Source organism: Meles meles, chromosome 11 (assembly GCF_922984935.1).
Source record: "Meles meles chromosome 11, mMelMel3.1 paternal haplotype, whole genome shotgun sequence".
Lineage (NCBI taxonomy): Eukaryota > Metazoa > Chordata > Mammalia > Carnivora > Mustelidae > Meles > Meles meles.
Window position 1 is genome coordinate 67301445 of NC_060076.1, and position 25124 is coordinate 67326568.

General features: G+C 47.5%; 1 protein-coding gene across 1 annotated transcript; it reads left to right on the top strand.

The window, feature by feature from the left end:
- Positions 1-23: 23 nt before the first annotated feature.
- Positions 24-24894, top strand: FBP1 (fructose-bisphosphatase 1). The gene is made up of 7 exons (XM_046022051.1): positions 24-368; positions 10520-10682; positions 12822-12914; positions 18388-18528; positions 21679-21816; positions 22858-22977; positions 24570-24894. The coding sequence occupies exons 1-7, from the start codon at positions 199-201 to the stop codon at positions 24759-24761; spliced, it is 1017 nt and encodes a 338-aa protein (XP_045878007.1). The 5' UTR covers positions 24-198; the 3' UTR covers positions 24762-24894.
- The last annotated feature ends 230 nt before the right edge of the window (positions 24895-25124 follow it).

Below are 25124 nucleotides of genomic sequence, written 5' to 3' on the forward strand. Positions count from 1 at the left end.
GCGCCTATAAGCTCCCCGGGAGCTAGGAGGAACCTGGTTTTGGTCGGTGAGGCTGTGAAACTTACTGAGGTTGTGTGCTATCTTTCTGTTCTTCCGCTGCGTCCCGCCATCGCCGCCGCTGGTGTCCAGGCGCTGCCACCTGTGTCCCGCACCTGTGTCCCGCACCCGCTGCCCAGCGCGCCGCAGCCCGGCCTCAGCATGACGGACCAGGCGGCTTTCGACACGAATATCGTCACCCTGACCCGCTTCGTCATGGAGGAGGGCAGGAAGGCCCGCGGCACCGGCGAGATGACCCAGCTACTCAACTCGCTCTGCACTGCGATCAAAGCCATTTCCACGGCCGTGCGCAAGGCGGGCATTGCGCACCTGTGAGTCAGGCCTCCAGGCCATCGGACCACGTCTTGTCTGTCTTGTTGGGGATCTGCCTTGGCAGTCTGATGTGTCGTCTCCTGGCTCTGCTATCAGCCTGCCTGTCTGATGGGAATCTAACTTTCTTTTTGTAGCTGCTTTGACAAAGTTTCTCTAATTGCACCCAAGTCCTGGTTCTCCCACTCTTGAGTTTGGGAGTGCTCCTACGGCCCGGGGTGGGGGTGGGGAGCACCTGGCTCAGGGTTGATAACCTGCCTCCATCCTGCAGCCCCCTCCCCTGGGCTGAAACATGCTGGCGAGGCTGAGCCCGGCGCCAGCCCCGCCATACCCACCCTAGCCTCACACAGGAAAGTGCCTGCAGCGGTGCTTCCTTTCCCTTTTCTGCCTTGACCTCCTTCACTGCCTCTGGAATTGGGCTCCCAAGTCAGGTTAGTTGTTTAGTACCTCCTTGACCCTAAACAAGTCCCGTTAGGAGCAAAGGAAGCCTAAGGCAAGCTGGGAGGAAGCCTGCACGCCCAGAGCGCTCAGAACAGCAGTAGCAGTGTGGGGCAAAGGGCTTCAGGTAGGTCTGTGGTGGGGCCTGGTATTCTGCATTTTTACGAAGTTCTGTGGTAGGTGGAGTAGATGCTCAGGTTTTGCAGATCACGTTGTGTGTAGCAAAGCAGTTGTGGGATACAGGGATTCAGTGGGCACCTTAAGAGGCTTTTTGTAGGTAACATAAATACACTTTGGTTCACTCTGAAGTGCACATGTATTTTACACTTAGACTGATCTTCGCCTTAGTTGAAGCGGAAGGAGTTTGACTGCCCACACTGCTTCCTAACGTTTCCTGCTCTTGAACACTACAGAAAAGTGTGTGATGCTCAGCTGATCTGGAGAAGGATGACCCACACAACCTAGACTGCTTTTCTGGGAAGCCGTTCTGCTTCAGCCCACGCTATGGGTTGGTGGAGCTAACCCTTAAGGAGTGTTGATGATGTTTACTTACAGATGTCAAGTTCAGACAGCGCTTGTTGGGATTGGGTCAAGTATGTTAGGAAGGTGGTGGCTCCATTACTATTTCATCTAGAGCTGTTTTTAGTAATACATTTTTATGGAGCTTTAGCCCTGAAAGTATGCTGGGTTAAAATCTGAGTTCGGATTTAATTGAAAAGGATTACAGGTGTTTCATTGACTTCTTGCCTTTGAGAACCAGGGAGCTTTGTTAAAGGGAGCGCTTGGCATTTCTTCTTTTTAAAAACCGTGTCAGTACCTTTCACCACCCCCAGAGAAAGGATTCAAACACACAAGATTTGGCCTGAGGTCTGTCTTCCCCAATTTTTTGTTTTTTGTTTTTGGGAAAGATTTTATTTATTTGACAAAGCCACAGTGAGAGATGGAATACAAGCAGGGGGAAGTGAGAGAGGGAGAAGCAGACTTCCACTGAGCAAGGGAGCCCAATCCCAGGACGATGGGACCATGACCCAAACTGAAGGCAGATGCTTAAGACTGAGCCACCCAGGCACCCCTCTTCCCCACCTTTTAAGTGACTTCAGATATTGGGATCTTGCATAGAGGAATCTGGACAAAGAGTGTTAATTTTGGCTAAATAAAATGTTTATTTTTAGACTAGATAGTTGTAAGTACCAGGTTTAAAAAAAAAAAAAACTGGTGCTGCTGTTCGTTCACCTAAAAAGTTGCACTCCTTGGCGAAAGTTGCAACCACTCAAAGGAACACAGGAAAAAGTGAAAGCACCCCCTCATTTGTATTCGCTGGGGTACCAACTATTAATTTGTTGGCCAGTTTCCCAGCTACTACTTTATACTCAATCTAAACTTAACACGTGGATATGTATTTTCATAGGCCTACATGTAAACAACAAACAAATGGCATTGCATGTAATATATTTGCACTTCGCTGTCATCATTCATTAACATAATGACATTGAAATAGTGAATATTTCAGTGTCAGGACTTAAATCCCACTTCCTCCTCTGTAAGGGTTCTGTAGGGTTACATGATCTATTCAACTCTTGCTCTACGTTTGGCGGTTTGTGGATTTTTGTTTCAGTAATGTATGTATGGAACAGGGCTCAATGCTTGGTTGTGTGGGTAGTGACAGGGTATGGCCCAGAATCTGTACCCTTCATACTCCTGTGGGAAATTCAGCTATCTCTGTATGACTTGTAGTCAGTTGGGCAGATAGCAGTAAGACAAGATCTCAAGCCAGGCCTCCAGATTACATCCATTACTGGAAAAGGCCAGTGTGCCTGCAAGTGACTTGGCTACACCTGGAGGCTTGCACTAGAAGGCCATGTATCCAGATGGCAAAAGAAGGTTGCAGGTTTGCAGGAAGCTCACAGGGACCTGCTTAGGGAGCTCAGCCATGAAGTCTCAACCAAGGACACAGCATCAGCAGTTTGAGGGTAGAGCCTGGAATATCCTCTTGCTTTCTTGTTCTTTCTCGCTCGCTCTCTGTCAACCAGCAGTTGGTATTGTAGCCAGTTTTCTTGCTAATACATGCATAGAATCCTAGAGTTTGAGCTGAAAGACTGAGAAGTCACCCTGTCCAGCCCTGCTTTGTACAGTTGAGGACCCTGAGGGCAGGGGAGATGAGGTGAGTGGGCCCGTGGCCCAGGGTGGGGACTGTACTTACACCTATTTTTCAGAAGTCACTTAAACTCAGTGCAACTCTAAATCTCACCTGTTTAATTTTTGAGGCAAATTAAGAATTGTATCTCAAGGAACAATTTACTTCTAGAAAACCTGTCCTTGAAGCCTCATTATTTCTGTGTTTCTAGTTCCCCTCTATCCACTCCCCAGAGGGAAGGGATGCCAATGCCTACAATGGGTGACCAGCATTTTGTTCTCCCAGGAGAACAGACAGCGGCTTGTAAGTGGATCTGATGTTCTGGAGAACAGACAGCGGCTTGTAAGTGGATCTGATGAATTCATGGTTCAAATGAAGTTGTTGCTCATACCTTTGTTTTCACTCCTTTGTGGGAGAACGTGGTTTTCCAGTGGCTTAGGCTTTCCCTTTGTACGTGTTACCAAAGCATTGCTTGAAGAATTCAGTGGATCTTTTACTTCAACAAATGTGTTGAACACCCGCAGTGTACAAAATTCTAGAATGGAGATGAGAACAGCTTATGCTATTAGACCAGGATGGAATTTGTTATAAAACACAATAGAGATCTTGAAAAGTGCTTTCACAGAGGTTTCTGAAAATGCAATGTGGATGGATGCAAAGGATTGTGGGGCATCGAGATAAGCATTGGCAGTGGGCAACAGTTCTAAGGCCTGGTGGCTGGAGAGCATTTTGAGCTGGGCAAGTTGTGCAAGGAAAAGTGGTGGGAAAACATTCAAGGAAAATGGGCTTATTCGGTTGGACTCAAGCTTAGAAGTCTATGTGTGTGTGTGTGTGTGTGTGTGATTGTGAGTACATTGGGGAGCATCCAATGGCTGGGGTGAATATATTTTGGGGAATATGTGTAGGGGGCAGAGTACAAGTTTCTGAGTAGGTCATTGGTATGATTAGTGGCTAATCTGGGGAGACTGGCTAGAGGTACAGAATTGGCAGACAAAGCTGAAATATAGGGTGAACCCATTCAGGGTGGAGGGGTGAAGAATTGGAGGGAAGAGCCTAGGGGGAAGGGGGGGTACGTCTTGAGTGTGGACCGAGAAGGGCAAAGACACCATTAAAACACAAAGCAAAACAAAAACCGAAAATAGAACTCCAAAGCAGAAGCTGGTTTTAGAGGCTGGGGATGGATGGCAAGATCCCGACATTTTGGAAACTGACCTTGAGGGGTTGCTGGACCTCTCTCCAGTCCAAGGTATCACATCTAGCCTGAGGTTGGGGTGGGCCATGCAGAATTAGGCCATGAAGCCTGCCTCAAGATTGGGCCACAGGCTTTTGGCATCTTTGCCCTGAGGCAGGAGAGGAAGAGAACAGATTTATAGAAAAACACACAGGGCTTTCAGAGCACGTTTTGGGGAGCAATGGATCTGGGCTCAGAGTCCTGGGTCTGCCATTGAACTTCTGTGAGGATTTTGGCAATTGATGTCTCAGCTCTGAACGTCAGTTTCCTCACTTGTGAGATGGAGAACACTGTCTATTTTCAATTTCAGAGTTGGGTGAGGATGAACTGAGTTCATTAAACAGGTGCCGATAGGGTCATCATTTTCCTAGGGTGAAGATATGATTATATTTTTGTAAATTGATAATATTTTTTTGTTTTGCCTTTTAATCCTTAGTAGTGGCCCCATATAGCCCTGTACATCTGCAGGCCTGATTTCCAGGATAGAGGTTACATATAAAAGCAATGTTGCACCGTCAGATTAATTACAGGAAACCACCTTCTGTATGTGTCCAGAAAAGTTGCTTTTATGTATGGGGCTCTCCTACTGGTTTGATGGAAGAAAATAATCACTTCAGTTTTAATTTTGGAATTAACAGATCGGGTAACATGTTTATTTCCAAATTTGCTGAGTTTGACATTAAACTTTTGGAACGTCAGATATTTTATATATAATCTTGAATTATCTTCTCTCTATTACCAAAGAGTGACTTGTAATTTCCTTTCCATGCCAAAAGCACAGCCTGCCCCAGGGCATCCTTTGCCCACCTCGAGCTGGCATGAACACAGGCAAAGGTTGGGGCTTGTGACCTTTGAAAGCTGCTCTAGTTGGCATCTCTTCCTTAAGGAATTTCTGCTCCGACCCTTGGATATTTTCTCTCTGGGTGAACGGTTGGTTATTTACCTCGGAATCAATAACAGGTCATGTTATCCTCGACATTCGTGATAAGGATTACATAATAACCTGGTGTTCTGAAAATGAGCTTGATCTCTGGTTCTTCGGTTTGCCTGGTGGCTCGTGGTGTGGTGCGCTGCCGTGTGCTTCACGCTGCCTTGTTGATGCTGGGAGGAAACGCAAAGGGAGCGTTCTTCCCTGGGAGGAGTCATGCCTGTCTCCAACCCTCATTGAGTCTTCAGAAATGTTGCTCAAGGCGGCTTTCCCCTGTTACCATGAAATTGCAAACTCGTTGGCTCATCCATCATAGAAATAATGTGCAAATTTGAAACAATGCCAATAATTTCATCCAGATGTCTAAGGCTTTGTTTTCAAAAACCTATGCTTTTTATTCATTTAGGAGTTCCCTATTGTGTATGAATTAAAAGCAATGTAGCTTTTTCAAATTTTCTGTGAGGTTTTATGGTACAAGGGAAAGGAGAGATACTGTGGTAGCAGGTCTTCAAACTGATTTCTGCTCCCAGTCTTCGAAAGGGGCCTGAAAAGGAACATTGAAAAGGGCTCAAACCCTCGCAGGAATGCTTCCCACCCTTGAACTGCTGGGACTGCCTGGTCAACTAATTTGAATAAAAATGAAGTGAAAGGTCTGGGTATTTCCAAATGAAAGACATTCTCAGTAACACTAGGCTCAAAAGTAAACTTCAAGTACTTTTCTTTGTGAAGTTACCTGTGACACGGTTCTGCCCTGGGTGACTTCCAGAAGTTTCTTGTCAAACGAGTCTAGAGGTCGTGGTTTCTCCCTCCCCCTCATCAACCAGGTTTACTTAGTGGATGCCTGCAGGGCTCTGTTGGGGACAACGGGGCTGCTGTTCGGTGGCATCAGCGATGAACCTCATCGTTAAAGTTCTGGAAGCAGAAAGAACCAGGTAGTTGGGACACCTTGATACAGAATCAGTAAGCGGGAAAGGCAGACTGGACCCAGGTGTCTGTCCTTGCTAGGACCTGCCTTGCTTCTTAGCATGGTTGTATTATTGCCAAGGAAAATTGGATTGGGAATGGGACGATTACACTTTCTGCTCACTGGCCTATATATGCCAGGCTCTGTTCTAAGCCCTGCCTCCCCATATACTATGAAGTAGATACAGTTAACTTAATTCCCATTTTATGGATGAACCAAGGGTCAGAGATGGTAAATGACTTTTCCAGGCTGGCTTAGCATGTGACAGAGCCAGGATTTGAACTTCATTACGGAGTGTCCAGACCCTGGAGTAAAGCCAGTAATGTTCCTCTTTCCTTCTGGGATAACTTGAACTTAGGAAATGCTTCCTTGGCAAATCGAGTCACTTGATTCAGCTGATCAAGTTAGCGAATGAATGTCTGTCCCTGTGTGATCAGGGCCCAGCTGGTACTCCGTCCTCCTCCTGGGTGGCGTGGAGGAGGAAGCTTTAAGGTTTACAACTTGAGTCAACCCATTTCCTTCACCCTTTGGCTTGTTTCTTTCCCTACTGACTGTAAGGCAGGTTTGGCCTCTGGAAGGCTTTTTGGACAGAGTGGTGTGGTTTCCCCACAGCCCTGACCTGCAGCCTCAGGTGCTGCCTGATGTGGGCCTCAGGGAACAGCACATTGGGAGCCGATCTGAGGAAGAGCCTGGTGGTGTGTGGAAGGGTGGTTGGTGCCACAGCAACTGGCACAGAAGTTGCTTCTAAACAACGCCAGGCTTTTGGCCTCTGCTGGGCCATCCTGGAGTCTGCCTAGAATTCCATTTTTGGGATTCCAGTTGAGCTGTCTTGCAAGCCCTAGTTCATGTGGCCGGGCACAGGCATGGGCACAGGCGTGGGCTGCCTGCCTGGAGGCCAAGGGCCGTGTCTGCGACCAGTTCTGTCAGCAGGTGACAACTGCTCTCCCTCGTGGCCATCAGAATACACAGCGAAGGCCCTTGTCATCTATCCTTTGCAGCCTTTGAGTAACGGTGACTGAGAATGAAGCAAGTTATTGTTTCAAGAGGGTTTCTGAAAACTCGGGGAGAAAATAAACTCCCATGTGCTCTTCAGCTAATTAGTTCCTGGAGGGTGTTCCTGGAGGTTTTTCTCCTCTGTCAGAGTTGCTGGAGACTTGCTGGCTTCTAGCTTTTCACTGAGCTGTGGAAACCTGTTCTCCGGGGCACCGTGCAGCTCTTCTGCCGGCCCCTCCTGGGGCGTGTTGGAGAAGCCTGACTGAGCATGGCCTTGTCTGGCTCCTCATCCCTGAGCAAGTAACACGGAGGACAGACACGAGTCATGGCTGACTTCGTGTGCCAAGACAAAACGCAAGGAATACACTTGGTTGTAATTAAAAAAGGACATGACATCTGGGTACTTGTTCTTCTGAACCCTGATTCTACCTGGCATCCCTTTCCTATGCCTTGAAGACTTTTTTTTTTAACCACGGGGTCTCACCAGGGGAAACCCTCCCACCAGATGTCCAGGAAAGTTACAAAGTGCCTGAATTTTGAGTTTGAGGAGCTCAGAATATTGTCTCTCTGTGTGTGTGTGTGTTTTTTTTAAAGGTTTTAGTTATTTATTTGACAGAGATCACAAGTAGGCAGAGAGATAGGGAAGCAGGCTTCTTGCTGAGCAGAGACGTGGGTCTCGATTCCAGGACCCTGAGATCATGACCTAAGTGGAAGGCAGAGGCTTAACCCACTGAGCCACCCAGGTGCCCCTCTCCCCTTTTTTAAAAAAATGCTTCACAAGCAACTGGAGGATGGTTGGGAAAGGGTCCTTCTGGTTAGAACAGAGGAGCGATCTTCCACGGGGTCAGGGGTAGGAGTGAGCTGTAACTGCCTGGCCTTGCAGGGGACTTGAATGGGAGAAGTGGCCTGAGATCTGTAGCAGCTCGGCAGGGAAGGTGGCTGTTTCGGGGCTAGGTGTAGAGAGGTCCCCAGAGTGTTCATCTGCAGTATGTTGCATTGTGCACTTGACCTCGATGACACACGGGTGCTACCCTCTGTGACCCAGAACAGCAGCTCAGGACCCTGGAGCAGCAGTGAGGAACCTGGTTGGTGATCTCGACCGTTCACAACACATGCTGGTTTGTCTCCCTCACCAGAATCCAGCTCTGGGAGGGCAAAGATCTCATCTGTCTTGCTCTGTACTATAAGCCCAGCCCTGAGAACAGTTCTGGAGGATGATAGATACTGGGAAATGAAGGAGCACTCAACACAGGCCTCTAGGAAGCCTTTGAGAAAAGGCACTGTGGCCTGACTCCTTTGCTTGTCTCGCTGGACGAGACACTTAAATGAGCAGGCAGGACACGGATGGAAGTGTGAAATAGGCCTTTCCCATGCCTGACCCTGGTGCCCTGTCTCTCTGCCCCAGCTTCCCTGGCCTCTGTGGAGCTGGCTCCATAGGCCTGCCCCTCTGGGGACCATGCCAGTAGCTTCTCCTGGCTCTCCGAGTTGTGGAATGACTTAAAGTCGGTTGCTTCTATATTCATTTCTCCAGACTCAGCGTTTTGCTTTCCTCAGTGAATGGCATTCATTCATGCTGTGAGTAATTGATTGAGGGCCTCTATGTGCTGGGACACAATGGAAGAAAACATAGCCTCTGTCTTCTCATGGGAGTGAAAGATCAACCAGCCATGACATGATGGGGGATGAAGCCTGGGAGTCTCCGAGACCCTCCCTCCCCTCCTGCAGCAGGGCAGCTCCCTAATGATGGCTTCCTTGAGAGAGCAGACAAGGTGATGCACATTCCCCCTGCCCTGGTAGGTGCCAAGGGCTGTGCTGAGCCCCTGCATGCGTTGCTTCATGGAATCCTCTAGCACAGCACAAAGTATCCTTGCCTCAGTGGGCACACGTGCCAGAGGAGACAAAGGACAAGCAGCCTGGCAGTGGTGAGGTCTGAGACAGGTCCCTGTCAGAAAGCTCAGGGTCCTTTCCATCAGCCTGTCTGCACGCCTGAATGAGTAGTGACTTCAGCAAAGACATCCCAGGCCAAGGAGTGACAGGGCCTGTGGGGCCAGCAAGGGAGATGAATTTGGCTTGGTGACCTTGCCACGCTCGCTCTCCCCACGTAGAGCTTGCCTGTCTTCTCCACCAGCATCAGCCTCACAGTTGAGTGAGAAAAAGATCATGTGAAAAGGGGACTGGGCTACAGCTGCAGGTGTGGCCGATCGCTTGGTCATTTACTCAGGAACGAGGAGAGACAGGGTGGGAAGGGGAGCGGTGGGCCGAGGGCTGGCGGGGGAGGGGCAGGAGATGCTGTTTCCGGGGGAGCTAGGGAACGGTGTGAAGGCGACACCAGAAGTGGGCTTGCTGTGACGCGGATTTACCTTCTGGAGCCAGTCAGGCCAGGCAGGAGCTGAAGCAGGGGCAGCTGGGACCGCCAGGTCGCAGGTGAGTGCTCCCGGCCATCCCCGCCAGGGCCTCCGGAGCCTCCCTCGCCAGCCACCCTCCACTAGCTGTGGGCGGTATCTTCACCACCTACCTTCGCTTCCCACACCCCATCTCTCTCCTTGGCCTGAGCTTCCTTTCTCTAAAGCTTCACCCTCCTTCCAGTGTTCTGTTCACGCCTGGCTAGGACAACCTGCATCTTCTCCATTTTCACCAACTGGGCTGCATTTTGTTCGCCCAAGCCACTCCAGTTCTGGGAATTACAGCTCATGGACAGATGCCTTGAAAGTAGAATGGGGACTCCAGAGCTTTCTCTCTGGCAGCCCAAGGACTCCTGCCAGGGGCGGTGGCTGGCACGCCAGCGAGGGAGGCCTGGCCTGGGAGTCGAGTGGGCTTCTCACCTCTGTTCTGCTTCTCTGGTTTGGACAAGCCTGTTAGATCTGCAGATGAACTTCCTTTTGTCCTCTATAGGATGAGGTGGTGGGGCGAGTCTGTATTGTCTCTTAGGAACTTTCCAGCTGTAAAATCATGGCATCTCTTGGCTTAACTCACATGTCCGGTGCTGCCCTGTCCAGAAGTTTCCTTGCTTGCTGTACCTCTCAGCTGATTGATTCTGGGCTAACTTGTGCATTCAGGGGAAAAACTGGTTTTGGGGGTTGGTGAAAAAGAAATCAGTTTTTTTTTAACAAAGTACAAATAGACACTGTATTTGTGCTAAAACAAAAATTTCATGGAGGAGTGTGATTAGGAAACAGAAGCCAAAAAGTCTTTTCAGAGGCCATTAAAGAGAAGGTTGAAAAATGTAGATTTACCCACAAAGGTGTGCTGGGTACTTGACAGGTACTGGACAGGTAAATAAATACCTGCTCTAACAGTTAGGAGTCAATCAGGGGGATGACCATTCTTGTTTTTTATCTCCCAGACCCCTCGTCATCGTTCCTGTTCCTAAATTCTGCCAAACACTTGCTTTCAGTGGGTTTGTAGGTGCATTGGTGTCTATTCTGTTGGTCGTGGCTTACATTTTTGTGACTTTCTTCCCTCCAGCTATGGAATTGCTGGCTCTACCAACGTGACCGGTGATCAAGTGAAGAAGCTAGATGTCCTTTCCAATGACCTGGTCATTAACATGTTAAAGTCATCATTTGCCACCTGTGTGCTTGTGTCAGAAGAAGATAAGCACGCCATTATAGTGGAGCCAGACAAAAGGGTGGGTCTGAATTTCTACTTGGGGAGGGGGGTTCAATGGAATCATCGTGCTAGTTTTGTAAATGACTCAGCTCAGCCAAGCTCAGACCTAGGACTCATCCTATGTCCATCAGTTACCATTTCACAGATTCTACTTTAACGACCATATCTCAGATCTGTCCTCTACTGTCCATGCTACCACTATAGTAAAGTGCATTATCACGCTGCCCGCAGGCCCCCCCGCCACATGTTACTCACGTGTAACACTCATCCACTCATACTCATCCCCACCCCTAAATTTTTGTGGTCATGTTCAAGGTTCTTCAAAGTCTGACTTCCGTTAACTGCCTTCTCTTCATCTCTACCCACCAAATAGCCAACCTTCCATTCACCTTTCCTGCCAATATAAACTTTCAGTTCGTCACTGATTGATGCATTACAGTCTGTTGGGATCCCATTAGTTTGACTGCTTCTTGAAGACAGGTATGGATTATATTCTCTCTGCATCCTAGCATCCAACACGGTGTGTGGCTACTTGTATGGGCTTGGCAATAAATTGTTGAAAAAGTGAAAGTATAGTCCGCTTTTGAAGAAAAAAAATCACAATTAAAAAAAAAGTTGGAGATGGGATGTGCAGTTCTATGGGGTTACGCCTGATAACCCAGTTTTGACCTTTGTAAGAGGGGTAGGGAGCTCCATCTGATGAGCTTGTTTTACATCATTCCTAAAATACCACTTCATGATTTAAAGTTCGTGTTTTTCTCTGCTGGGTTTCTCAAGGTAGTTGGCAGTTTTAGGCATGTGGATTGAATTTTGTTTAATACCCTCTAGCAGTTACCCCAAACTTCCCCGACTATAATGTGCCTTGATAATAGGCATGTTTCTGTTTTCCAGATGACAGTTTCCTCTGCATGGGGAGGGTGATTGTTAAGAGCTATAGGTCAGGGAATCAGGGAAACCTCTTAATTTGATACAGAAGATCAAAAACTACATCTTAAAATCCCCAGTGGTGTACTGGTTAATTCTCAAAAAAAAAAAAAAAAACAAAACAAAAACCAAAAAAACAACCCCCCCCCCAAAACAAACATCCAACAACAACAAAAAAAAACCCCACCCAAAACCAAAAAACCCTTTGGGGTGCCTGTGTGGCTCAGTTAAAAGGAGGACTCCTAATGTCCTGATCTCCAGGTTTTGAGATTGATCTCACTTTGTGCTGAGTGTGGAACCTGCTTAAGATTCTCTCCCTCTCCCCTTGCCTCTCCTTCCATCCAAATCTGTGCATGTGCTCCAAAAAAACCTTGTTCTGTAGCACATGACAATTTCAACCATGTGAATGAGCCCCATAGTATTTCAAGCTGCCAACATGATACCACACTGAAGACAGAATTTTTTTTTTTTAAATGACAGATCATAAGTAGGCAGAGAGAGGAAGGGGAGCAGGCTCCCTGCTGAGCAGAGTGCCTGATGTGGGGCTTGATTCCAGGACTCTGGGATCATGACCTGAGCCAAAGGCAGAGGCTTTAACCCACAAGCCAGCCAGGTGCCCCCAAAGGCAGAATTTTGGGAAGAGATGTGCACATTAGTTTCTGGACACTACAGGAACCAGCTCCAGCATGTCACTGAAAATCTGGTTCAAAGAATGAAATTTTGGTAGTCCCAGCAAGACACAGGGATCCGTTTAGGAATTGCAGTAGGGCTATTGTTGGGAACTCTGCACTGCTGCAACCTCATGGCATCTGTAAGACATGCATGAGAGGAGTTCTTTTAAATAGCCTTAATGTCACCTTTGCTTCCGCTAAAGTATTACATTTTTTTTTTCTTTCTCTTGTGAGTAAAGAGAAATTAGTGACCAGGTTTGTTTCTTTTTTTCCTTTGGCTGCCAGGAAACTCAAACCAAAATCATGATTCATCTATATCAACAGTGTAGGAAATTCAGACTGAGTTTTCTGTATTTCATCATCTTCATTTGTATCTGCTATTCTGTTATGTTTTCTCTGCCTAGTGATCCTTTGGGATAGGTATTCCATTACAGAGTATAAATCAGACTATTTCTTGAACTTTCTCCTAGATTCCCTTGTTTTATCATCTTCGTATATACACTGCTTTGTTATAATTTGAAAAGTTCTACATTGTAAAGTTGTGTTCCCTTTTTCTTTCTCAGGGTAAATATGTGGTCTGTTTTGATCCCCTTGATGGATCTTCCAATATCGACTGCCTTGCGTCCATCGGAACAATTTTTGGCATCTACAGAAAGGTGAAATGTAATAATAATCAAGCCCTCGTTTGAGATTAAAAAGTTAAGGCATCCAGTACCATTGCACTCTTGAAGTAGGCAGAATGTATGTCATGAAACTGAGGCTTGACTTTGTATCTCAGGTTCTGACTTTCACAGCTTGCTTGATGATCCATTAAGTGGTTTAAAAGAAAATACAGCAAAACATGGGTGGGAAGAGAGAGATATTTCACCTTTTTTTTTGTTTGTTTTTAAGATTTTATTTTATTTGATAGAGATCACAAGTAGGCAGACAGGTCAGGTGGAGAGAGAGGAGGAAGCAGGCTCCCTGCGGAGCAGAGAGAGCCTGATGCAGGGATGGATCCCAAGACTTCTGGGATCATGACCTGAGCCGAAAGCAGAGGCTTTACCCCACTGAGACACCAGGCGCCCGATATTTCACCTTTTAAACTCTGTTGCTTTCTCTTAAGAGAGTAAAGTACAGATTAGTTATAGTGATCATACTGTATAAACTGTGAATTTTGACTATTAACAAGAGATTGTCAAGATTGTCCTTTAAATCCTCTGAATCGGGTCTGGAAACCAAGACTCCCTGGGGCCAAATCCAGCTTCCTGACTGGTTTGTATGGCCTGGGAGCAGAAAATACCCCATTTTGAAATGGCTGAAGAAAAGTCTAAAGATGAATGTTTTATGACGCATGACATTCATATAAAACTTAATTCTCACTGTCCACAAATAAAGTTTTAATGGTGTATGGTCAGCTCATTCATTTACATCCTGCCCTTGGCTGATTTTGAGCTGTGCCAGGTAAAGTAGCTGTGATAGAAAGGTGATGGCAAAGCCTTGAAGGTTTTACTGTCTGTCCCTTTGTGGAGAGCTTGCTGCGCGGTGGTGCAGTATGGGGACCAGACTCCGCCCCGGGTATTTTTCGTGTGTGAGCGCCTTGCCTCCTGCCTGCCTTTTCCTTGTGCGCCCAGGTGCGTGTGTGCCCAGGTGCGTGTGTGCCCAGGTGCGTGTGCGTGGGTTTGGAACAACTCAAGTACACGGACAAGTGAAAAACAGAATGAATGCCCGTGGGCCCATCGTTAACATTGAAATCTAAAGTCCGTCATCTCGGCTTCAGCCCTTGGCGTATTTTAGAAATAAAACCTCACAGATGAGGTAGAGCCGGACCCCATTTCCTCATCTCAGTGGATGAGGCAGCCTAGTTCAGCAGGCCTGTGCGTTTCCTCCCAGCCCTCCTCTTCAGATGGAGGTCGCAGCTTGAGACTGCAGTTCTGCCTCCTCTTCCAGAGTGACCTGTTGTCCAGTGTGGCACGGGATCTCCTTCCAGACACAACGGTCCACCACGGGATGCTTCTCTTCCCTCACTAGAGTGCATTTTGCTTTTTTGTCTTGGCTGGGAGGCAGATCCACCAAAAGGCAAAGGCAACAACTCAGCTTGCTTTCCAGGTCAGACCATGAAACGTAGCATTCGTGTTACAGACAGAGGGGAAGGAAGTCCTTTTCCCTACGAAGTATCAGATCTATAGTAGTGCAAGAGAGGTTTCTAGCAAAATGCTGCTGTGAGGGAAGCCACCTTCCTGGTCAGTGTACTTCACCAAAACTACAGGGCTGCTGATGTTGGCTGGCTCCCATCTCTACCCTATCCCCCTCAATAAAGACCTGGATCTGGACCAGAAAACTAGCTGTCAACTAAAAAATACCAAACCAGCTTGCAATAGAAGCTTGAGTTATGAATGCTAAAACTCAAGTCTTCGTGCTATCTTAAGAAATCTAAAGTGGCTCTCTCAAGGCTTAGAGTATGACCCCCCACCTTTATGCCATCGCAGTTTTTAAACGTTACTGGTTGTTTGAAACCATTTTGAGGGCTTATGGGGTGTAAATGATTGTTCTGTCTGATACTTTCTGCAGCACTGGTTCTGGGCTAGAGGTCATCTCCGTGGGCCACAGCATTGGTAACTGAACCTGACATCAGTGATTAGGCCTTGCCCACGTGATGCGTGGAAACAGATTCCAAAGGTATCTCAAAAGGCACATGGTCCGTGTCCCAGGTGAACTACCAAGAATGGGGGAGAATTCTCCTAAGGTTGAGCGAACATCATGGTTAGAATGTTTGTTCACGTATTGAATCAGCATATCTCCCTAGTGCACATTTGGCCTTTTAGAGCATCTGAAAATAAGACTTTGTGTGTGTGTGTTTTAAGTGTTTGGAATTGGCTTTCCTGCCCTGCCCTCCCACACTTGAAAAAAAAAAAAATTAAGGTAAACATCTGTCATCTGAGATTCTAGATCTCTCCCTAGTGTGGTCAGCCTATACTGGACATACTCTGATTTGCAACGTCCTTTCAATATACCCAGTCCCCACAAGTAAACACAGTCTAGTTTAGGCCAAAAGTGTTTCAGCAGTTTCAGAATCCAAGTCCTTTAACTGAAAGGAGAGTTATTAATTAATAACTATATGGAATGTTGTTTCTTGACCCTGACACAGTTCTGTGGGACCTCAGGCAAAGTAACTCTGCCTCTTGTTTCCTTATCTGTAAAGGGGAGGTACTGAAAATGAGAAATAATGCCCTAAAAACTACTGGTATTCGTAACTAGGAAGCCCAGTGGATAGATGTGCTTCAAGTGCTGCTGCATTCAGGGACTTGGACCACGTCATCAGGAGACACTTCCTGTCCACTGCGTTCCTCCCTTCGGGTGGAGCAGGTCCAGGCTCACACCCAGCTCTCAGTGAGTTCAGTGGAAGATGCAAGCCTCTTTCCCCACAAGTCCAATAGGAATGTCATCTCACTGGAGCTGATTGGCTTGGCTTAGCTTAGGTCACGTGGCCATGCCATAGCCAATCACTATGACCTGAGACATGCAATAATTGGTCGGCCAGGGGGTCATGTGCCCACCTGAGAGCTGAGGGCAAGGGAGGCAGTATCTCAGATGAATGTGCCGATGTGTGGGGAAGAGTAGTGGATGCTGGCCAGGCAAAAACCAACCCTCCTCACTGCCGATTATAAATGCCTTGAGGGCAGGGACCCTGTCCCGTTTTATGTATCTTTTTGTAGGCTAATTGCATAGCATGATGATTGGTGAACAGTATTGGCTGGGTTATGGGGGACACTTGGAATGCTCTATGAGCCCTTCCAAGGAGGATTGGCTACTCTGGGGAAAGACCATCTGGTGACAATGACAGCCTGTTCCCACATTGCCAGATCCTCTCCACTGCCACCACCTCAAGTCTCCAGAACCCATGGTGCCTACCTGTAGACCCTTTAGGAGGTGGTGGGGAGCAAGACAAACCAATAATCTCCAGTGGGTTGTGGCCTGGGAAAGGCAGAGAAAGGCGGGATCTGGGAGCTTTCTGATTTTGGCCAAGGGCTTTATGTGATTTGGTCATCCCGTGAGCCTCTGCATGAGCGTGTGATGGATCCTTTGGAGCAAAGGCCTTCCCTGCTGGGGTTTTGAAGGAAGGAGTTCATGGATTAGAAAGACCAGGCTAGGAAAGAATTTGCTGCCTCATCCATGATTCCATGGCATTGTTTTTCTCTTGAGTGTGTGGATCCAAGACTATGGTACCATTTCTTTTAAAAGTCAGAGGATAAAATACTACATGACAACATTTCAGGAGAGCCTGTTAACTCTTGGCATCTTTGACAGAGGCAGGCATGGATGGATGGTTCTAAGTGAGGTGGACCTCCTGGGAGATTTTCTTAGTGGAGAAGTGATATTCTGAGTCTTCAGTGGCTCCCAGTCAACTTGGTCCACCTATTGCTGATCTGATGGCTCACTGCCCTGGCAGGGTTAAGTAGTTGTGGATAGGGGAGAGTTAGTTGGAAGCCCGAGTCATCCCGTACGTCACCAGCTTTGAAGGAAGCTGGTTCCTTTTTTTTTTTTTCCCCCCAGGCTGGGCATTGGTAAAATTTGGAGTTGGGGTAACAACTCATTTTTGATAGTACGTGTAGTCTGTATTTAGTGGCAATGCCCTGTTCGTGAACACAAACTAAATCAAATAACTTGACCTAACCCAACCAACCAGCCACCTATGTGAAAACCATTTATTAAATACAGGAGTGGGATGAGGGGGGGGAAGGAAAGAAAGGTCCTTAGGGGTCTGCTTTTTTTTTTTTTTAAGATATTTATTTATTTATTTGACAGAGAGAGAGATCACAAGTAGGCAGAGAGATCACAAGTAGGCAGAGAGGCAGGCAGAGAGAGTGAGAGGGAAGCAGGCTCCCTGCCAAGCAGAGAGCCTGATGCGGGACTCGATCCCAGGACCCTGAGATCATGACCTGAGCCGAAGGCAGCGGCTTAAACCACTGAGCCACCCAGGCGCCCAGGGCTCTGCTTTTTATATAAACTTCAGTGCTAGAGTCAGGGTGGGGTACAGTAAAAGGCAGATGCTCAGGAACACCCCCCTTCTCACAAAGTCAGGCTCAGTAAACTTAGGCTCTACCCAGAAGTTGTAGGAAGACCTGGGATACGTGTTCAGAAGTTGCAGGAAGAAATGACCAGGGATGTTTTTGCTGGGGATGACCTCCATCCCCAGGGTTGTGATACAGATTCCCGTATGTACTTTCAGCCACTGGAATCTCTGTTTGGGGGAAGGAATAAATGAAATTGGCAGAAGTTGCCCATTTTCATTTCTGTTTAAGTTCAAGTAGAGAGTATTTGAGCTGAAAGATGTATTTGGGTTTGTTTTGGGGCTTGACAAGTCAATCAAGTAAAGGTTGCTTAGGAGTCATCCTCTCAAAGTGTCCCCTTAATACCAAACTATGGTCACATGACCCACTGGGCTGTGTTTTTAAGAAGCAGGAAAGATTACAGTGTGTGTTACGTCCTATGTGTAAGCGTTGCTTTGTTCTGTTTGTATAGTTGTGTGTGTGTATTGGTACTGGTTTGTGGTATGCATGTATTTTTTACTGTGGGTGTTGCCAAAAAATGGAAAGCAACTGCCCTACCCTGTACTGACACCAGAGAGAATTCCAAGTCCCTGCATTTCTGAGGATGGCTGGATGCGGGAGAGCCCACTGTGGCATGTGCCCACCACTGGTGAGAGCTCATAAGACGGCTTCCCTGGCCAGACCAGAGCAGTCCTGCAGCCCCAGTGTTAATATGCTTAAACAAAGATGGAGTTGGCAGATGGAAGACAATGATGCCTGCAATAAGATTCCATTCGTGAGAGCTGGCAAGAAGGCGTGCCTTCTTTTTTTTTTTGGAAAGTGATAATGGAGAAATGAAGGAATCATCAAATTAGTAAAATTGGAGGAGGACCCTGATTGGAAAGAAGGATCCAGATGCAGGAAATCTGCAGGTGGGGGTGGACAGGAGGTGGCTGCCGTGGTAAATACAGTCAGGATATTACTGATGTGTGGAGGAAGGCCCATCTGGGAAGATGGCCTGTGGCATTAGGAGAGGGAACCTTGATAATGCATCTCTGAACTGGAAAAAAGAAATGAACGCAAAACAAGAAACATTCTTTTGTTTCCTTTCCTGTCCCAGAGTTCCACTGAGGAGCCTTCTGAGAAGGACGCTTTGCAGCCAGGCAGGAACCTGGTCGCTGCTGGCTACGCCCTGTACGGCAGTGCCACCATGTTGGTCCTGGCCATGGTGAACGGCGTCAACTGCTTCATGCTGGACCCGGTGAGAGACCTGTGGGAGTTTGGGTGTTTGGCTGGTGACTGTTTGTGAGGGTCTATTAACTTGTGTGGAAGGGTGGGGGGGGGTTACGTAGAGGTGGGAAATGAGGCCCACAGAAGGCCAGAGATGATGGAGTGGGCAAGGGGCTGAAGGAGATGGAGGAACCATGTGTATGTCATGAGAAGATGTCTGAGGTGAGAAATAATACAATAATGTGGAAGAGATAACTCCATAGCATAAGAGGGAGTCTTTGTTCCAAGATTAATTCTTTAAAACAGACATGATTAAACTGACTCAAATGCCCACTGAGTCCAGACAGGCCATGTAAATCAGTGAGGTCTGGGGGATGGGGGTAAGGAAGGCCAAATGCAGTGATGGGGGCAGGGGCAACCCAGAGAGGTCTGGCAGTTGTGACTCTGGTAATAGGGGACCCAGTCTAGCCAAGGCTTCTGATGGCTTGAGAAACAACTGGATTAAAAAAAAGTATTTCTGGATTTGTAAAACAAGTGCTAGCCAACTAAAACGCATTCAGGGACCGGATGAGACCTGTAGATGGTGTCTGTGCCACCCACTGCGTCCAGGAGTAGCTCGTTCTGCAGAGGTGAACGGGTGCCCCAACTGAGGGAGTGGATTGCGTTGTTCCTTCAGACATAGCTACCAGGTCCAGTGGCTGTTGTGTACGCCATGAACGCTCTATGAACGCTTGATGAGGCTTTGATAAACTCAAGGAAGAGAAAATAAAGGGAATGAGGATAAATCCTCATTCCCTGTGATAAGAGAAAAACTACTTAGTGGAGAGGAGCCCAGGGTGCCAGGAACAATCTTCATTAACAACTGGAATTTGTGGGTAGTTTCTTCTATGTCTATTAGTTGGAGTTACTCAGGTAGACGACGGTTTCAGTGGAGCTGATGAATTGCAGAAGCAGTTTGACGGTTTGGTCCAAGTCAACCTCCCATTGAACGTAGAATTCAGTATGTGGACATGTGCATCATGAACTTGATTCAATGCCCCAAAGGGAAAAGAACTGGGTTTATAAACAATTTTAGTTTTAGACACGTCCTCCTAGGACAGTAATGAGACCTTATTTGGTGCCTTTTGTGGACACACTCAACACAGGGTACACACAGCTGGCAGGAGACAGACAACAGCACGATTTGGCAGGAGACAGGTAGCTCTAGGCTTCGTGTATGTGGCAGGTCGTAGCGATGAGGACGTAGGCTGCCTTGGCCCCATGTACTCTTGCACAACTGGACTTTGGCTCCTTGGAAGTACCAGTGTTTAATAAATAAACAAGGGTAGGGGAACAACACTAGATTAAGCCTCCAAGTGGGGCGACCTCAAGGGAACACAGTGGTAGCACCAGAGCAAAGTTCACCCTGAGCCCAGTGTACAGTTTCTGGAATCTCTGAAGTCTGCAAATGAACTGGTTTGCCAAAGATTTACTGCTTCCCCAGGGATTCTTCTGATGACTTCTCTGTTCCCTTCGAGTTGGTAGACATGTAGAAGAAATGAAATCTTTTCCAGGTCGTAGATCGGTGTCTCTGGGAGTCCGTTTGTTTCTGTGTACATAGTGGGCCTGGCTATCCTGAGACGTCATGGTCCCACAGTGTTTTGGAAGAACAGCGCAGGTCTGCTGTAATAGTCCCCTGCTGGGGCCACGGCTCATTAGCCCACCGCTGGCCCCTGCCTGTGGGGCAAACCTTGGACCCCCACAGCACTTTCTTTTAATTTGGGCTGGCGGTTTCTGCTCCAAAGACGGAGGCAGCTCTGGGGGCATCTCCTGCAGGCTTGAACTCTCAGAAGGCTTTCAGCTCTTGTCTGCATGTGCAGGAGACTCTGCTCCTTCACATTTTGGATGCTCTGGCTGGGTGCCAGGGTGGGCCGTCTTGGGGGGCGCACAGTTCTGGGACCCCTGCAGCACCCATTGTGCAATGGCTTGGCTTTCGATACTACTTTTGTAAAGATACCTAGTTTTCTGATTATAAAAACATTTCTACAGAACTGCGGTCAGAATTTTTGGAAGTACAAAAAAAAAATTACTCATGTGAAACCTTTGAAGGACTGCTGTTAATTTAGTGTCCTTTTTCTCTTCCTCCTCCATCCTCCTTCCGACCCTCCTTGTCGTCGTCCTGTCTGCCCCCCTCCCTCCCTTTCTAGAGTCCCAACCTGCAGGGAGCGCACTCTGCGATGGGGGTAAATGGCTCAGGAGAGGTGTGTGGGACCTCCTTTCTTCTTACCTCTTGCGCGCTGGGTGCAGCACCCTCCCGACAAGAGCAGAGCTTCAAGGGCACATGGGAACCCCAAACCATCCTCAGTCCAGAGCAACAGGAGTTAGGTGACACACACTCCCCAGATTCCAGTCTCCTCTAAAGCCCCTCAGCCCTGAAGGCATCAGCTCGGCACTGGAACTTGGTGGCAGGACTGAGTTCTGAGAGACGTTTTGCAGATCCCAAGCAAGAGCACCTGGATGGAGTTGAGAGAGGCTGTGAGTTCATACTCAGGATTCTTTCCTGGGGTAGCACACAGAAGGGAAACGCTGGTGTGACTCAGTGCCCACCACAGTTGGTTCATTTTGTTTTGTTTTTGCAAAATTGTCTATTGCTTTGCACACAGATTTTCTCCCCCTTCCCGCCTTCAGGGCACAGCTGTTTGTTTTCTATTATTTTATTATTATTTTCTCATCATGATGAGTGCACTCTTTAATCCCCGTCCCTTGCCCCCTCCCCCCGCCCCCCGCCCCATGTCCCCTCCATCCCCCTCCTTTGGTCACCAACAGTTCTCTGTACTTAAGAGAGTTTCTTGGTTTTCTTTTTTTCCTTCGCTCATTTGCTGCTTAAATTCCACATGAGTGGAATTTAAGGTTTTGCTGCTGTTTATGTATTTCCGCCCTCCCTACTTCATCTGTTTCCTTTCTCCTTTCACATTTGAAAGGCAAGTCAAAAGTTTTGATCACCTGACATCTGCACAGCCTCTTGTCTCCTCCTGTTTTCCTTTTTTGCCCGCTGTCTCTTCCCTGGGCCTGTTCACAGTTGTGGAGTGGCACGCCAGGGGCAGTGGGTCCCAGGGCAGCAGAAGCCACACCCTCTGCCCGCAGCCTCGGGGGCACCCACACAGGCCTGGCTCATCACCTTCCTCTCTTTCCTTTTTTTCAGGCCATTGGAGAATTTATTTTGGTGGACAAAGATGTGAAAATCAAGAAGAAAGGAAACATCTACAGCATCAACGAGGGTTATGCCAGGGAATTCGATCCTGCTGTCACGGAGTATGTCCAGAGGAAGAAGTTTCCTTCGGTAAGTTAGGGCTGTGCGGAAGGCCCCGGTAAGTTATTTAGGAATCTGTTGGTTCATGATTTACCCTGGAGGCTACAGGTGGCAGGAATGGCCAGAGTGTGGAGTCTTCTGTGCACTGACCCCATGGTGAAGTTCCCACCTTGTCCCGGGGACTGGAACTCTTGCCCTTGGATGTCAAAAGTTGAGAGGGTCTGTTTCAGCTTCTTCTTCTACTTTTTTCTGGCAGAAGAAAATCAGAACCACAAGGTCAGCCAGATGAATGAACCCATGGTAGTAAAACATTTCCATTTCTGTGGTCTCTGATTTTGGATGGTACAGAACATAGTTCTTGGACCGAGGTTCCTGCTCCAGGGTGGCCGATGGATTTCTAGCAGCTGTCTCAAGATTGAGCTTGTCCATCTTGGTACTTTCTGAAGAGGTTATAAATCACCAAATACAAAGAGAGGAAATTGCTGTTCACAGAGCCGGTTCTGTGTAGGAACATCTGATTCATTGTTCTCAAGGCCATTGAAAGCCTCTGTGTGATGAGGAGGAAGCCCACACTTTGTTAGGATGACATTCAGGGCCTTAGGCACACACTCCCGCTTGCTTCTCTCTCCTCGTACCTTGGCCTGCATTGCCCCTGACTGAACCTGGGCACATGCAGTGCACCGGCTTCCTCCCCAGGCCCCAGGTAGACAGCGGTGCCCGTGGGTTGCAGGCTTTGCTCAGACATTTCCATCCCCTGGCCCAGCTCCTTAGGTTGGCAGAGTCCTCCTCAGCTGGCAGGGTCCCGCAGAAAGGATTTGTTATGTCTGTCCTCACCCAGTAGTCAGAATCAACCACCTCCTTGAGGCTTCTGCAGGTTAATTTGACCATATTAGATGTGTAAGAGGCTGTCTGTCTCCGCGTGTGGGGCTCAGGATTTTCATCACATTTCCTGGCACAGCTCCAAACACGCACCTGTAGGTGCTCATTAAATGATCGTAGAACTGGATGAGCAGAGAGGACACAAAACACTTTTTTCTACATCCCTAATTATTGCTGGTCTTCACCTTGCAGGACAACACAGCCCCTTACGGTGCCAGGTACGTGGGCTCCATGGTGGCTGATGTCCACCGCACCCTGGTCTATGGAGGGATCTTTCTGTACCCCGCGAACAAGAAGAGCCCCAATGGAAAGGTAATCAGATACCATGAACAGTGGTTGAGAAGCAGTGGGTTCCATTTTGCAGCATAGGGGATTTGACTTGGAAAGAAAGAGAGATGAGCTGTTACATTGCTGTTAAACTTGGTAGTACGATGCTGAGGATGTCTGGGGCATAATTTGTAGATTGAAGGTTGTCTTAAAGGCAGGTGATAATCAGCGGGAAATGGTCAGGGGAGAGCCCTTCCATTGCTAAAGCCACATAACAGTGTTAACGGTCAGGATGGATGCTTCCATTGCAGGGCTTGGGCAAAATGAATGCCATTCACAGTGTGAAATGAAACCATTCAGCTTCATTACAAAGGCAGAAAATAAAGTATGTATCTAAATAGAGGTTTCCTTTGATAGCTTTCAAAAGGCATTAAATAGAAATAACTAATGAGCAGACATTGGCTGCTTGGAAACGATACCTTCCTAGGGAAGGAAAGAATCTCTGGGGAAACCTAGAGCTTTCAGGTGAGCTGTTAACCAGCAACTGCGCGGATAATGCCCACCGTGTCCTGAAGCCGTGGGAGCTGGGGTGGAGGCTGGGGTTGGGGGCTCTGCTTGCCTCCGCTGGCTAAGGGACAGCCCATTTAGTCTTCTCTGTGATAGTGTCTTTCCTTCCCAAATACTGTCCCTTTGCTTTCCCCAATAGATTGTCTTTTATTTCTTTTAATATGTGATAGGAGGAATGGGAACAATAATCCCTTCAAGGTACAGATAGAAATGTGTATATTCCAGATACATTCAGGTACCTGAGTACAGCTGTTGGAAGTTCATTGAAGGCCGCCTTATTTACTTAAACCACTGCTCTTGCCATCGCCGCCTCAGGCCTCTCAACCTGTGATTAAAATACTCTGCAGCACTTTCCTTAACGCCTCAAAAAATTGTTTAATGCTCCTCCCCCCCATTTTGCAAATCTGGCCATGACACCTGTATGCAAATACAGCCAGGAAACACCTGTGAGAAGCTGTCTCCTCAGTAGGCAGACTGCATGAAAATGCAGACAATAAAAAAGTTAATATTTAAAGTAAATGCCAAGATGGATAACATACTAAATCCCAACCCTGAAGCCTTCGGAGAATTGTAAAAGGAATGTGTACGGGGTTGCAAACAATATTACACTGTTTGGAGGAGCCAATCTGCTTTCCAGATGTCTGCAGCCAGACACTACCATGGACGTTTAATGCTTTTAGAATAGGCAAAGCTCCATCCAAAACACACAGTCGCTCATTAGGTCCAGTTTCCGTGCTATAAAGAGAAGGGAACCATTAGTTCTGCCAAAATGTCATTCAGTCCTGAGTCCAGGTGGTCTTTCTCACGTTTGCATAAGACAATCTATTGTTGGCTGTGGCTTGATGAATGGCTTAATTTAACCAAGTGGTTAAATTAAGCATTAGGTCTTAAGAGAGGCAGTTTGGAGTGAGGGTGAGGACTGTTGAGAACCTTGAAGAAGGAAAGGGAGAGTATCCGTTACCTTGGAAACTCCGAGCAGCTCTGTACTAGTTGGCTACAGGGTGCATCCCTTTTCTGTGTAGTAATTGCTGGTGTGAGCGTGTTGCTCTTGGCTTTTTTTTTCCCCCCAGTTGAGACTGCTATACGAAGGTAACCCAATGGCCTACGTCATGGAGAAGGCGGGAGGATTGGCTACCACTGGGAAGGAAGCTATATTGGACGTTGTTCCCACTGACATCCACCAGAGGGCGCCAGTCATCTTGGGGTCACCTGAAGACGTGAAGGAGTTCCTGGAGATCTATAAGAAGCACGCTGCCAAATGAAGACCTGGCCTTGCCAGCACAAAGAATTGCCATTTATCTTGGACCTTTCGTCTTGCACAGTGCTGTCCCTTTCTGACTGCACCCACAGTCCTAGACAGCAGAAATAAAAAGCATGGATATTTTCACTATCAAATGCAGTGTAGTGCCTGGTGCTATCTTCCTATCCCAATAATGCTGCTGAGGGCATATTTTGAGAAATAAAAATTTCTTTCCTTTAAAAAAATCCTGCTTTGTGTCAAATAGCAGTAAGGATAACAACAGCGAATGCCCCCCACCCATTAGATAACGTGTTTCATTCTTACAAGAATCTTAGGAATTGGGTACTCTCTCCCCCAAAGATGGAGAGGGAGAGTTACTTGCCCA